The sequence below is a fragment of the Pseudophryne corroboree genome, chromosome 6, assembly GCF_028390025.1.
Source record: "Pseudophryne corroboree isolate aPseCor3 chromosome 6, aPseCor3.hap2, whole genome shotgun sequence".
NCBI classification, from domain to species: domain Eukaryota; kingdom Metazoa; phylum Chordata; class Amphibia; order Anura; family Myobatrachidae; genus Pseudophryne; species Pseudophryne corroboree.
The window spans coordinates 781,092,498-781,107,587 of record NC_086449.1 but is presented as its reverse complement, the minus strand read 5'-3'; the positions used below and the strand labels follow the sequence as shown (position 1 = coordinate 781,107,587).

The 15,090-nt window shown below is 47.6% G+C and overlaps 1 protein-coding gene across 2 annotated transcripts in view; it reads left to right on the top strand.

Moving 5' to 3' along the window:
- HMMR (hyaluronan mediated motility receptor) overlaps window positions 1-15,090 on the top strand; it is a 106,002-nt gene that overhangs the window by 61,284 nt on the left and 29,628 nt on the right. For both annotated transcript variants that reach the window (XM_063928745.1, XM_063928744.1), the window contains exons 8-12: window positions 6,603-6,668; window positions 6,758-6,831; window positions 8,654-8,740; window positions 9,310-9,398; window positions 10,184-10,270. In XM_063928745.1, coding sequence (XP_063784815.1) covers window positions 6,603-6,668; window positions 6,758-6,831; window positions 8,654-8,740; window positions 9,310-9,398; window positions 10,184-10,270 — 403 coding nt within the window. The remainder of the gene's footprint in view (window positions 1-6,602; window positions 6,669-6,757; window positions 6,832-8,653; window positions 8,741-9,309; window positions 9,399-10,183; window positions 10,271-15,090) is intronic.

Here is a 15,090-nt window from a genome sequence, read left to right as displayed (position 1 = left end):
AGATTTCCAACTCACCTGCGTGCAGGATGGATTGGAGTCTTAGGCTACTGGACACTTAGCTCCAGAGGGAGTCGGAACACAGGTCAGCCTGGGGTTCGTCCCGGAGCCGCGCCGCCGATCCCCCTTACAGACGCTGAAGAGACGGCAGAACGGAGGTCCGGAAAACAGGCGGCAGAAGACTCCACAGTCTTCATGAAGGTAGCGCACAGCACTGCAGCTGTGCGCCATTGTTGTCACACGGCTCACTGACTCAGTCACGGAGGGTGCAGGGCGCTGCTGGGGGCGCCCTGGGCAGCAATATAATTACCTTTAGTGGCAAAAGAAATACATCACATATACCCATTAAGGCTATATGTATGTATTTTGACCCAGGCCAGTTTCTTAAAAACCGGGAGAAAAATCCAGCCGAAAAAGGGGCGGAGCTTATTCTCCTCAGCACTCAGCGCCATTTTCCTGCTCAGCTCCGCTGGTGAGGAAGGCTCCCAGGACTCTCCCCTGCACTGCACTACAGAAACAGGGTAACAAAGAGAAGGGGGGCATAAATTGGCGATATTTATATATTAAGAGCGCATATATAGTAAACAACACCTTCTAGGGTTGTTTTTATACATTTATAGCGCTTTTGGTGTGTGCTGGCAAACTCTCCCTCTGTCTCCCCAAAGGGCTAAGGGGTCCTGTCTTCGATTAGAGCATTCCCTGTGTGGCTGCTGTGTGTCGGTACGTGTGTGTCGACATGTATGAGGACGATGTTGGTGTGGAGGCAGAGCAATTGCCGATGATGGTAATGTCACCCCCTAGGGAGTCGACACCGGAATGGATGGCTTTAGTTATGGAATTACGTGATAATGTCAGCACACTGCAAAAGTCAGTTGACGAAATAAGACGCCCGGCAAACCAGTTAGTACCGGTTCAGGCGTCTCAGACACCGTCAGGGGCTGTAAAACGTCCTTTACCTCAGTCAGTCGACACGGGTACCGACACAGATGAATCTAGTGTCGACGGTGAAGAAACAAACGTATTTTCCAATAGGGCCACACGTTATATGATCACGGCAATGAAGGAGGCGTTACAGATCTCTGATACTGCTGGTACCTCAAAAAGGGGTATTATGTGGGGGGTGAAAAAACTACCTGTATTTTTCCCAGAATCAGAGGAATTGAATGATGTGTGTGATGAAGCGTGGGTTACCCCCGATAGAAAAATGCTAATTTCAAAGAAGTTGTTGGCATTATACCCTTTCCCACCAGAGGTTAGGGCGCGCTGGGAATCACCCCCTAAGGTGGATAAGGCGCTCACACGTTTATCAAAGCAAGTGGCGTTGCCGTCTCCTGATACGGCCGCCCTCAAGGATCCAGCAGATAGGAGGCTGGAAACTACACTGAAGAGTATATACACACATACGGGTGTTATACTGCGACCGGCAATAGCCTCAGCCTGGATGTGCAGTGCTGGGGTAGTGTGGTTGGATTCTCTGACTGAAAATATTGAGACCCTGGATAGGGACAGTATTTTATTGACTCTAGAGCAATTAAAGGATGCTTTTCTTTATATGCGAGATGCTCAGAGGGATGTTTGTACTCTAGCATCAAGAGTAAGCGCGATGTCCATATCTGCTAGAAGAAGTTTATGGACGCGACAGTGGTCAGGTGATGCGGATTCCAAGAGGCATATGGAAGTATTGCCATATAAAGGAGAGGAATTGTTTGGGGTCGGTCTTTCGGACCTGGTGACCACGGCAACTGCCGGCAAATCCACCTTTTTACCTCAGACCCCTTCACAACAGAAAAAGACACCGTCTTTTCAGCCGCAGTCCTTTCGCTCCTATAAAAAGCGACCAAAAGGACAGTCTTATCTGCCGAGAGGCAGAGGAAAGGGTAAGAAAGGGCAGCACGCAGCCCCTGCCCAGGAACAGAAGCCCGCCCCGGCTTCTACAAAGCCATCAGCATGACGCTGGGGCTTTACAAGCGGACCCAGGAACGGTGGGGGGTCGACTCAAGATTTTCAGCAATCAATGGGCTCACTCACAAGTGGACCCGTGGGTCCTGCAGATAATATCTCAGGGTTACATGCTGGAGTTCGAAAGGTTTCCCCCTCGCCGGTTCCTAAAGTCTGCTTTACCAACGTCTCCCTCAGAAAGGACGTCGGTTTTGGAAGCCATTCACAAGCTGTATTCTCAGCAGGTGATAGTCAAGGTACCCCTCCTACAACAGGGAAAGGGGTATTATTCCACACTATTTGTGGTACCGAAGCCGGACGGTTCGGTAAGACCTATTCTAAATCTGAAATCCTTGAACCTGTACATACAGAAATTCAAGTTCAAGATGGAGTCACTCAGAGCAGTGATAGCGAATCTGGAAGAAGGGGACTTCATGGTGTCCCTGGACATAAAGGATGCTTATCTGCATGTCCCAATTTACCCCTCACACACCAAGGGTATCTCAGGTTCGTGATACAAGACTGTCATTATCAGTTTCAAACGATGCCGTTTGGTTTGTCTACGGCCCCTCGGGTCTTTACCAAGGTAATGACCGAAATGATGGTTCTTCTACGAAGAAAAGGCGTATTAATTATCCCTTACTTGGACGATCTCCTGATAAGGGCAAAGTCCAGAGAACAGCTGGAAGTCGGTGTAGCACTAACCCAGGTAGTGCTCCAGCAACACGGGTGGATTCTGAATCTTCCAAAATCTCAATTGACCCCGACAACTCGTCTGCTGTTCCTGGGAATGATTCTGGACACGGTTCAGAAAAAGGTGTTTCTCCCGGAGGAGAAAGCAAGGGAGTTATCCGAACTTGTCAGGAACCTCCTAAAACCAGGAACGGTGTCAGTACATCAATGCACAAGAGTCCTGGGAAAGATGGTGGCTTCGTACGAAGCGATTCCATTCGGCAGATTCCATGCACGGACATTTCAGTGGGATCTGCTGGACAAATGGTCCGGATCGCATCTGCACATGCATCAGCGGATAGCACTGTCACCAAGAACAAGGTTGTCTCTCCTGTGGTGGCTGCAGACTGCCCATCTGTTAGTGGGCCGCAGATTCGGCATACAGGACTGGGTCCTGGTGACTACGGATGCCAGCCTACGAGGTTGGGGAGCAGTCACAAAGGGAAGAAACTTCCAGGGCGTGTGGTCAAACCTGGAGACGTCTCTTCACATAAATATACTGGAGCTAAGAGCGATCTACAATGCTCTAAGTCTGGCAAAACCGCTGCTTCAGGGTCAGCCGGTGTTGATCCAGTCCGACAACATCACGGCAGTCGCCCACGTAAACCGACAAGGCGGCACGAGAAGCAGGAGTGCAATGGCAGAAGCGGCAAGGATTCTGCGCTGGGCGGAGAATCATGTCATAGCACTGTCAGCAGTGTTCATCCCGGGAGTGGACAACTGGGAAGCAGATTTCCTCAGCAGACACGACCTTCACCCGGGAGAGTGGGGACTTCATCCAGAAGTTTTCCACATGATTGTGAACCGTTGGGAAAAACCAAAGGTAGACATGATGGCGTCTCGCCTCAACAAAAAATTGGACAGGTATTGCGCCAGGTCAAGAGACCCTCAGGCAATAGCTGTGGACGCTCTGGTAACACCGTGGGTGTACCAATCAGTGTATGTGTTCCCTCCTCTGCCTCTCATACCAAAGGTGCTGAGAATTATACGGAAAAGAGGAGTAAGAACGATACTGGTGGCTCCGGACTGGCCAAGGAGAACTTGGTATCCGGAACTTCAAGAGATGCTCACGGAGGATCCGTGGCCTCTACCTCTGAGAAGGGATCTGCTTCAGCAGGGACCTTGTATGTTCCAAGACTTACCGCGTCTGCGTTTGACGGCATGGCGGTTGAACGCCGGATTCTAAAAGAAAAGGGCATTCCAGAGGAAGTTATTCCTACCTTGATTAAGGCTAGGAAGGAAGTGACTGTACAACATTATCACCGCATTTGGCGAAAATATGTTGCGTGGTGTGAGGCCAAGAAGGCTCCAACGGAAGAATTTCAATTGGGTCGATTCTTACATTTCCTGCAAGCAGGATTGTCTATGGGCCTAAAATTGGGGTCTATTAAAGTTCAAATTTCGGCCTTATCAATTTTCTTCCAGAAGGAATTGGCGTCAGTGCCTGAAGTACAAACTTTTGTCAAAGGTGTACTACATATACAACCCCCAATAGTGCCTCCAGTGGCACCGTGGGATTTGAACGTGGTTCTAAATTTTCTCAAATCTCATTGGTTTGAGCCGTTAAAATCGGTAGAATTAAAATACCTTACATGGAAGGTAACCATGCTGTTGGCCCTGGCTTCTGCCAGGAGAGTTTCAGAGTTGGCAGCTTTGTCATACAAGAGCCCATATCTGATATTCCATTCGGACAGGGCAGAATTGAGGACGCGTCCTCAATTTCTCCCTAAGGTGGTTTCGGCATTTCACTTAAACCAGCCTATTGTGGTGCCTGCGGCTACTAGCGACTTGGAGGACTCCAAGTTACTGGACGTTGTCAGAGCATTAAAAATATATATTTCAAGGACAGCTGGAGTCAGAAAAACTGACTCGTTGTTTACATTGTATGCACCCAACAAGATGGGTGCTCCTGCGTCTAAACAGACGATTGCACGTTGGATCTGTAGCACAATCCAACTTGCACATTCTGTGGCAGGCGTGCCACAGCCTAAATCTGTAAAGGCCCACTCCACAAGGAAGGTGGGCTCATCTTGGGCGGCTGCCCGAGGAGTCTCGGCATTACAACTTTGCCGAGCAGCTACGTGGTCAGGGGAGAACACGTTTGTAAAATTTTACAAATTTGATACTCTGGCTACAGAGGACCTGGAGTTTTCTCATTCGGTGCTGCAGAGTCATCCGCACTCTCCCGCCCGTTTGGGAGCTTTGGTATAATCCCCATGGTCCTGACGGAGTCCCCAGCATCCACTAGGACGTTAGAGAAAATAAGAATTTACTTACCGATAATTCTATTTCTCATAGTCCGTAGTGGATGCTGGGCGCCCATCCCAAGTGCGGATTGTCTGCAATGCTTGTACATAGTTATTGTTACAAAATCGGGTTATTACTGTTGTTGTGAGCCATCTTTTCAGAGGCTACTTCGTTTTGTTATCATACTGTTAACTGGGTTCAGATCACAAGTTGTACGGTGTGATTGGTGTGGCTGGTATGAGTCTTACCCGGGATTCAAGATCCTTCCTTATTGTGTACGCTCGTCCGGGCACAGTACCTAACTGAGGCTTGGAGGAGGGTCATAGGGGGAGGAGCCAGTACGCACCATGTGACCTAAAAGCTTTTTTAGATGTGCCCTGTCTCCTGCGGAGCCCGCTATTCCCCATGGTCCTGACGGAGTCCCCAGCATCCACTACGGACTATGAGAAATAGAATTATCGGTAAGTAAATTCTTATTATCTGTTATATTGCTGAATAGTATACAAGAAATAACTAGTTCTTCCATGTCTGACCTAACATTGGTCTGCTGCAGAGAAGTCTTTCTTACAGAGTTTGATAGCTTTGTAGACTTTGCTACACATGCAGTAGGGGTACCTCTATCGTTGATGACTAACTTTGTCACCCATAGTGCTACACCGCATCTGCATTTCTAATGGCCCCTCCTTAGTCATCTGGTCGCTACAAACAATGACTCCACCAAGTGGGGACATCACTTGAAAATAGTTTTTATGTAGAATGATTGTATCGGTTAGTGTTTTTGTGTTAATAACTATTTAGTGCACATTTTAAAATGTTCTTAATTGATTTTAACGGAAAAGAAAAATGTGTATTTACTGCACGGTCTATTTAATGAGTATTTGGGTATTCTCTTAAATAAAAAAATAAAAAAACATTTGATAACCATCATAAGCCGTTTATTCAAGTAGAAAACTATGATTTGGGCTTATAGTTCTATTAGACCTATTTAGATTGAGACTTCTATAGTGCCAGAAATGCAGGTGCACACTTGAAACATGAAGAATACCAATAATTATAATATACTCTCAATTTAACATGGAGTAATGCAGGGGTGGTTTTGTTTTGTTTTTTGTTTTTTTTTTCATTTTGTTTTTTTTTTCCAGTCTTGCAGTTTTTATAGGAAGGTTTGACTAACAATCATACACTCCTCATGTTTATTAAAAATAACATGAAATTCACATAACCATGCAGTATCGCACTTCCTTCAAACTGTGCTCTAGATCGTGCAAAATCATCGCAATGCAATGATCAATAGACAAAAGGGCAACAAGCAGCCACAGGTGCTTGTCAGTCCTGGACTATTCCCTGCAGTGTAATGATCTCTATTTTGACAGCACTTTAAGCCGCTGAAAGCAAAGCCCCACTTAAATTTATCATGGTCACATAGCATCTGTATATATACTATAAATCTACCCTTACTGCTGTGATTACTGTATGGAGCATTACTAATATTTACCTCCAGAGGTCGCTGTTGAGATTGATCACTATCATTGCTGTGATTTTGGCTTATGTGTGTTGTATTTACATTGCTGGTGCATGTTTAGTGTATTCGCCTCTTATGTCGGAGGTTCTGAGTGGGACTAGAACTCTAGAAACTGGGAAAAGCTGGTAAGGGTATGTTTGGTAATGTCTGCTTCTCTGTACTCTAGAGGAGAGTCGGCAAGAAGCGGCCAATCACAGCGATGTTTTGGAGAAGGAACTCGACCGTGCAAATGGTAACACTGGGGTTTGGCTTTTTTTAAAGAAAGATAAAGATGATTGTGTGTAAGATTCATGTAATGTTTTTTATTTATATTGTTTTAAGCTTTAATTGAGGAATTAAGAGGAGAAAATAAAAACCTTGACCAGTATCTATCCAAAGCTCAGGAACAGTTGCAGGTATTTCCTTTTTTTTTATTCTTGGTGGGGTTTTTTTTGTTTTTTTTTAAGCTTTCATTATGTATTTTGTGGACACATGGTGTGCTGATCCTCTTTGTATTCTAAAATCTATTGGTAGGCAAGTGCAACCTATAGTAGATGGAAGAAAATCTGTCCCTTGATAAACCTCCGGGTGTTGGATGGTGCGTTTGTCCTGGGAGCCATGATTGCTAGTGGGGGGAATTGGAGGCCGCGTTACACTACAGCGCAGGGAGCTCAGTTGGTGGCATGCTCAGAATAGAGGCCTCTATAGACTCGGAAGCAGTTGTAATGAAATGAGTGTGGGCCTTCTGACCAGTGTTGTCCCAGCTTCTGGATTTCCTCCTCTCAGGAGCCCTATTGCCTGCAGCTCAGTGGTCTCTCCTTCCCTGGAGACCTATCTGCAGTGACTTTACCCAGAGCCTGGTTCCTTCTCTCTAGTATCCAGCAGTACATTAGGGGGGTATTCCTTGTCTGCTCCTTGGTAGCTATTGGGTTTTAGTCTGAGGGTAATTGGACCCCTACCATTAACCCGTGCATGGAGACCATCACCCCATTGTACTGCTGAACTCTCATGGACATTGATTTCCAGAAGGCCACGTTTAAGGTGAAGGGAGCAAACCCACGCCACCAGTGCAACGTGAAACTGCCGACTTTGTTTCTGCCAGAAATGCACCTCTGGAGGTAGCGGAACATGAGTGACATGTCTAGGGTGGTAAGGATTATGCCGGCCTCTCTGCTTTGTGTAAGGGCCCGCTTACTCCTACATTAGAGTTTTGGAGAGTGTTCTATTACAGATTAAAGAAGATAATCTAGTGCTAGTGCAGGCCAAAGATCATTCACATGCTTGGGAGATGGGAGAGTCCTCTTTATTCAAGTCTCATTCCCTCTCTAAGACACAACTGCTCCTTGGTTACCCTTTAGTTATGATGCAGTGTAGCACAATGGAGAAGATTTTGGGTCTGATTCACAGGCAGACCCTATAGCACAGCTGCTGCGTCTTTATATGTCGCGACTGTGTGATATTATACAAAAGATGCAGGAGGCGTGTAGTGTTAAGACGGCCACTTGCCGGCATCTGTGATCCACGGATGCAGCATTTGATCCTCTGCATGACTGTCAGAGTAATAATCCGGTAACTCATAATGGCTGCCAGTCATGCTGCCTGGGCCAGTGAAGTTGCGTTCAAGGCCTCAGCCTCTGGCTTCAGCACACATCTGTTCTCTGGAACATGCCCAATATTGCCCCTGCATGCCTGCAGCATGTTATTCATGTCGTAGCTTTTAAGGCGCTGCGAGTGACTTCAGAGACCCAGACCTGCGCAGTGCGGCTTCTGCGCCTGTGCATATCTTAAAACATCGGAGAGGTGCGTAAACATTGGAATAGTAAACATCTCTGAATCTGGTTCTATATGTTCCAAAGATGGATTTGTTGAATTCAAGTAATGGCTGGAAAGTGCCTGACCAAATGGATGGGCAGAGGTCCTCTGCTGCCAGTAACTTGGCTCACTTCTCGCACAATCAAGGTGCGCAGGAAAATCTGATGTGGGATTACCATATTCCACTGTGGCGTTTTGCAGCAGAATATCGTGTTGACACATCACGTGCATTGGCTCACACTGAAGTGTGCTTAATTGTATTCACATATATGAGCGCTTTAGTTAACTTGGAGGAAGCAGGGAAGATTAAGCAGTTAAAGTTGCAATCTGGTGTATGCGAACGGTAGCTCAGATGTTGCCGTAATGTGGACAAACAATAACAAAGTAAGATGTTTATGTTCCAGTAATCTGCAACTTTCTCTCCAGGATCTCCAGTTGGAAATGCATGCCAAAGCACAAGAGTATGGGAATAGATTACGAACCATGACCTCTCAAATATCTGAGCAGAACTTGGTAAGCGCAGACAGCACGACTGGGTTAAACATTCGTTTGTTTGAGAAATAATCCATTCTTGATCAAATTTGATTTTTCCTTCTGAAAAAATAAAAATGTATGTATGTGTTTTTATTTAAAAAAAAAAAAAAATTAGATTGCTACTTCAGTAATTGATATGTCTGGAGGGAATGAGTACGGGATCCCGGCATGCATAATATAGACGCCGGGATCCCGAAGAATGAAATCCCGACAGGGGTGGGTATTTCCCCTTCTCCTCTACCCCCTAACCCTCTGGTACCACAGCCTAAACCTATCCTCCCCACTTAGTGCCTGACCCTAGCCACCCCCCAGAGGTGCCTAAACCTAACCCTTCCTCCCCCACAGTCTGACCCTAATCTCCCCCAGAAGCGCCTAACCCCCAGGGTGGCGACTAAACCTACCCCGTCGGCTGTTCTTATGTTCGCGATGCCGGCTGTCAGTCTCCTTCAAACCTGTCGACCTGTAGTGGTCGACCTAGTCACTGTCGATTTGTTGATCCACAAACACTTCTATATTGATTGATTAAATGTGGTTAAACTGGTTTTCAGGCTCTTGAAGACATGGAGAGCAGGCTCCTGCAGACACAGAGCAAGTTGGAAGAAGCGCTGCAAAAAATCACCCAGCTGGAAGAACAGCTGTAAGTCGGCAGTTTTTGTTTGCTTGGTTTTCGTAGCTTTAGAAGAATGTCATGACTTCCAGAGTAATCCCACCCAAACGTTAAAGTTTAGACATGCCAGAAGCTAGCTTACTTAGGGTCCAACGTCCACTTGGTTCAGCAGCTGGCCCAATGTCCTGTGTCTTGTTACGGCTTCTCCTGGCTTGTGTATAATCTCACTAGCACCATGTTGTCCCTTCACAACACTCTGCCTTCCTGTGTGAAGTGATAAAGTTACACTAGGTTGGTTGGAGTGAGTAGAGGGCCATGTGCAGGACATCAGGGTACCTCATAAATACACAGGCCCCAGACATTTGGTGTGACTGATACTGCACCCAAACTGAACGGTCATGTAAAAAAAAAAAAAAATAAATAAATATGTAGAAAAACTGAAGGGATACAAAAAAAGGTCAATGGGGAAAAGGAAAACAGAGAGGGAATACAGGACATCCACAAACATACGGAGACCTAAGGGCCTGCATTTGTCCCACATTGTGAAGTGACAGACACCTGTTATCTAAGCAGGCAGAGGTAATGTCTAGGACCACATTACCTAGGTACAGTGGAAGCTGCCATTTTGTTTAAGGAAGCCGTACTCTCGATAATAGGGCCTATTGCTGTTATGAATGCTTGTTCCTAGTGAACTGCAATCCCACGAACCAGCTGTCTTTGACTAATCAGTTACATTTCCAGAACAAATGGCACGTACAGACATTTAGAGTGCAATGTGTAATTAAACACTTGGCTGCTTGTAATCTTCTCCCCAGCTCTGCAGCAAATGAGGAAAGGAGCAAGGTGGCCGTGGAAAAGGCAGAAACAGAGAAGAAGCTTGGTGCAGCTCTGGAGCAAATGAGGTAAAACATTCTCATTTTGTTTAAGGCCCTTACAGAGAGGATTCACCAAGAGCGCCAGTGTATTGGATTGCCCATTATGACCTGGCTTTTGTGTGTGGTTTGCTAATATGGAGGGTGGACATTTACCACTTCATTACTAAGGATAAGTGTGACTCGTCCTTAGCATGTATTTCTCTGACGTCCTAGTGGATGCTGGGAACTCCGAAAGGACCATGGAGAATAGCGGCTCCGCAGGAGACTGGGCACAACTAAAGAAAGCTTTTAGGTCACCTGGTGTGCACTGGCTCCTCCCACTATGACTTTCCTCCAAGCCCCAGTTAGATTTTGTGCCCGGCCGAGGTTGGATGCACACTAGGGGCTCTCCTGAGCTTCTATAAAGAAAGTATATAATTAGGTTTTTTATTTTACAGTGAGACCTGCTGGCAACAGGCTCACTGCAGCGAGGGACTAAGGGGAGAAGAAGCGAACCTACCTGCTTGCAGCTAGCTTGGGCTTCTTAGGCTACTGGACACCATTAGCTCCAGAGTGATCGACCGCATGGAACTGGCCTTGGTGTTCGGTCCCGGAGCCGCGCCGCCGTCCCCCTTACAGAGCCAGAAGCAAGAAGAGGTCCGGAAAATCGGCGGCAGAAGACATCAGTCTTCACCAAGGTAGCGCACTGCAGCTGTGCGCCATTGCTCCTCATGCACACTTCACACTCCGGTCACTGAGGGTGCAGGGCGCTGGGGGGGGGCGCCCTGAGCAGCAATAAAAACACCTTGGCTGGCATATATATCACAATATATAGCCCCAGTGGCTATATATGTGATAAATACCCCTGCCAGAATCCATAAAAAAGCGGGAGAAAAGTCAGCGAAAAAGGGGCGGAGCTATCAGCACACTGGCGCCATTTTCTCTTCACAGTGCAACTGGTAGACAGCTCCCCAGGCTCTCCCCTGTAGTTTTCAGGCTCAAAGGGTTAAAAAGAGAGGGGGGGCACAAAATTTAGGCGCAATATTGTATATACAAGCAGCTATTGGGAAAAATTCACTCAATATAGTGTTAATCCCTAAATTATATAGCGCTCTGGTGTGTGCTGGCATACTCTCTCTCTCTCTCTCTTTCTCTCTCTGTCTCCCCAAAGGGCTGTGTGGGGTCCTGTCCTCAGTCAGAGCATTCCCTGTGTGTGTGCGGTGTGTCGGTACGGCTGTGTCGACACGTTTGATGAGGAGGCTTATGTGATGGCAGAGCAGATGCCGATAAATGTGATGTCGCCCCCTGTGGGGCCGACACCAGAGTGGATGGATAGGTGGAAGGTATAAACCGACAGTGTCAACTCCTTACATAAAAGGCTGGATGACGTAACAGCTATGGGACAGCCGACTTCTCAGCCCGCGCCTGCCCAGGTGTCTCAAAGGCCATCAGGGGCTCAAACGCCCGCTCCCTCAGATGGCAGACACAGATGTCGACACGGAGTCTGACTCCAGTGTCGACGAGGTTGAGACATATACACAATCCACTAGGAACATCCGTTACATGATCCCGGCAATAAAAAATGTGTTACACATTTCTGACATTAACCCAAGTACCACTAAAAAAGGGTTTTATGTTTGGGGAGAAAAAGCAGGCAGTGTTTTGTTCCCCCATCAAATGAGTGAATGCAGTGTGAAAAAGCGTGGGTTCCCCCGAAAAGAAACTGGTAATTTCTAAAAAGTTACTGATGGCGTACCCTTTCCCGCCAGAGGATAAGTTACGCTGGGAGATATCCCCTAGGGTGGATAAGGCGCTCACACGTTTGTCAAAAAAGGTGGCACTGCCGTCTTAGGATACGGCCACTTTGAAGGTACCTGCTGATAAAAAGCAGGAGGCTATCCTGAAGTCTGTATTTACACACTCAGGTACTAGACTGAGACCTGCAGATAGTGCTGCTGCAGCGTGGTCTGTAACCCTGTCAAACAGGGATACTATTTTGCGAACATAAGACGTCTTGTATATGAGGGATGCACAGAGGGATATTTTGCCGGCTGGCATCCAGAATTAATGCAATGTCCATTCGGTCAGGAGGTTATTAGAGACCCGACACTGGACAGGTGATGCTGACTTTAAAAGGCACATAGAGCCTTATAAGGGTGAGGAATTGTTTGGGGATGGTCTCTGGGACCTCGTATCCACAGCAACAGCTGGGAAGAAAAATTTTTTACCTCCGGTTTCCTCACAGCCTCAGAAAGCACTGTATTATCAGGTACAGTCCTTTCGGCTTCAGAAATGCAAGCGTGTAAAACGAGGGAAGAGGGAAAAAGCTGCACCAGTCAGCCAGTTCCCAGAATCAAAATTCTTCCCCCGCTTCCTCTGAGTCCACCGCATGACGGGGGGGCATCACAGGCGTAGCCAGGTACGGTGGGGGGCCGCCTCAAAAATTTCAGCGATCAGTGGGCTCGCTCACAGGTGGATCCCTAGATCCTTCAAGTAGTATCTCAGGGGTACAAGCTGGAATTCGAGGCGTCTCCCCCCCGCCGTTTCCTCAAATCTGCCTTGCCGACAACTCCCTCAGGCAGAGAGACTGTGCTAGAGGCAATTCACAAGCTGTATTCCCAGCAGGTGATAGTCAAGGTGCCCCTACTTCAGGCCTGGCCAACCTGTGGCTCTCCAGCTGTTGTAAAACTACAAGTCCCATCATGCTTTGCCACAGTTTTGCTATTAGGGAAAGCTAAAACTGTGGCAGGGCATGCTGGGATGTGTAGTTTCACAACATCTGGAGAGCCACAGGTTGGCCAGGCCTGCCCTACTTCAACAAGGACAGGGTTACTATTCCACACTGTTTGTGGTACCGAAACCGGACGGTTCGGTGAGACCCATTTTATATTTGAAATCCTTGAACACGTACATAAAAAAATTCAAGTTCAAGATGGAATCGCTCAGGGCGATTATTGCAAGCCTGTAGGAGGGGGATTACATGGTATCCCTGGACATCAAGGAGGCTTACCTACATGTCCCCATTTACCATCCTCACCAGGAGTACCTCAGATTTGTGGTACAGGATTGCCATTACCAATTCCAAACACTGCCGTTTGGACTGTCCACGGCACCGAGGGTCTTTACCAAGGTAATGGCAGAAATGATTATACTCCTTCGAGAAAGGAAGTTTTAATTATCCAGTACTTGGACGATCTTCTTTATAAAGGCGAGGTCCAAGGAGCAGTTGTTGGTCGGAGTAGCACTATCTCGGGAAGTGCTACAACAGCACGGATGGATTCTATACATTCCAAAGTCACAGCTGGTTCCTACCACACGCCTACTGTTCCTGGGGATGGTTCTGGACACAGAACAGAAAAAAGTGTTTCTCCCGCAGGAGAAAGCCAAGGAGCTGTCATCTCTAGTCAGAGACCTCCTGAAACCAAAACGGGTATCGGTGCATCACTGCACACGAGTCCTGGGAAAAATGGTAGCTTCTTACGAAGCAAAATTCCATTCGGCAGGTTCCATGCAAGAACTTTTCAGTGGGACCTCTTGGACAAGTGGTCGGAATCGCATCTTCAGGTGCATTGGCTGATAACCCTGTCTCCAAGGACCAGGGTATCTCTACTGTGGTGGCTGCAGAGTGCTCATCTTCAAGAGGGCCGCAGATTCGGCATACAGGACCTGGTAACCACGGATGCCAGCCTTCGAGGCTGGTGGGGCAGTCACACAGGGAAGAAATTTCCAAGGAATTTGGTCAAGTCAGGAGTCGTCCCTACACATAAATTTTCTGGAACTGAGGGCCATTTACAATGCCCTAAGTCTGGCAAGGCCTCTGCTTCAAAACCAGCCGGTACTGATCCAATCAGACAACATCACGGCAGTCGCCCATGTAAACCGACAGGGCGGCACAAGCAGCAGGATGGCGATGGCAGAAGCCACAAGGATTCTCCGATGGGCGGAAAATCACGTCTTAGCACTGTCAGCAGTGTTCATTCCGGGAGTGGACAACTGGGAAGCAGACTTCCTCAGCGGACACGACCTACACCCGGGAGAGTGGGGACTTCATCCAGAAGTCTTCCAACTGTTGGTAAACCGTTGGGAAAGGCCACAGGTGGACATGATGGCGTCCCGCCTAAACAAAAAACTAGAGAGATATTGCGCCAGGTCAAGGGACCCTCAGGCGATAGCTGTGGACGCTCTAGTGACACCGTGGGTGTACCAGTCAGTTTGTGTTCCCTCCTCTGCCTCTCATACCAAGGGTACTGAGAATAATAAGAAAACGAGGAGTAAGAACAATACTCGTGGTTCCGGATTGGCCAAGACGAGCGTGGTACCCGGAACTTCAAGAGATGATCTCAGAGGACCCATGGCCTCTGCCGCTCAGACAGGACCTGCTGCAGCAGGGGCCCTGTCTGTTCCAAGGCTTACCGCGGCTGCGTTTGACGGCATGGCGGTTGAACGCCGGATCCTGAAGGAAAAGGGCATTCCGGAGGAAGTCATTCCTACGCTGATTAAAGCCAGGAAAGATGTAACTGCAAAGCATTATCACCGCATATGGCGGATGTATGTTGCTTGGTGTGAGGCCAAAAAGGCCCCAACAGAGGAATTTCAACTGGGTCGATTTCTGCATTTCCTACAAGCGGGAGTGACTATGGGCCTGAAATTAGGCTCCATTAAGGTACAGATCTCGGCTCTGTCGATTTTCTTCCAGAAAGAACTAGCTTCACTACCTGAAGTTCAGATGTTTGTTAAGGGAGTGCTGCATATTCAGCCCCCTTTTGTGCCTCCAGTGGCACCTTAGGATCTCAACGTGGTGTTGAGTTTCTTGAAATCACATTGGTTTGAGCCACTTAAAACCGTGGATCTAAAATATCGCACGTGGA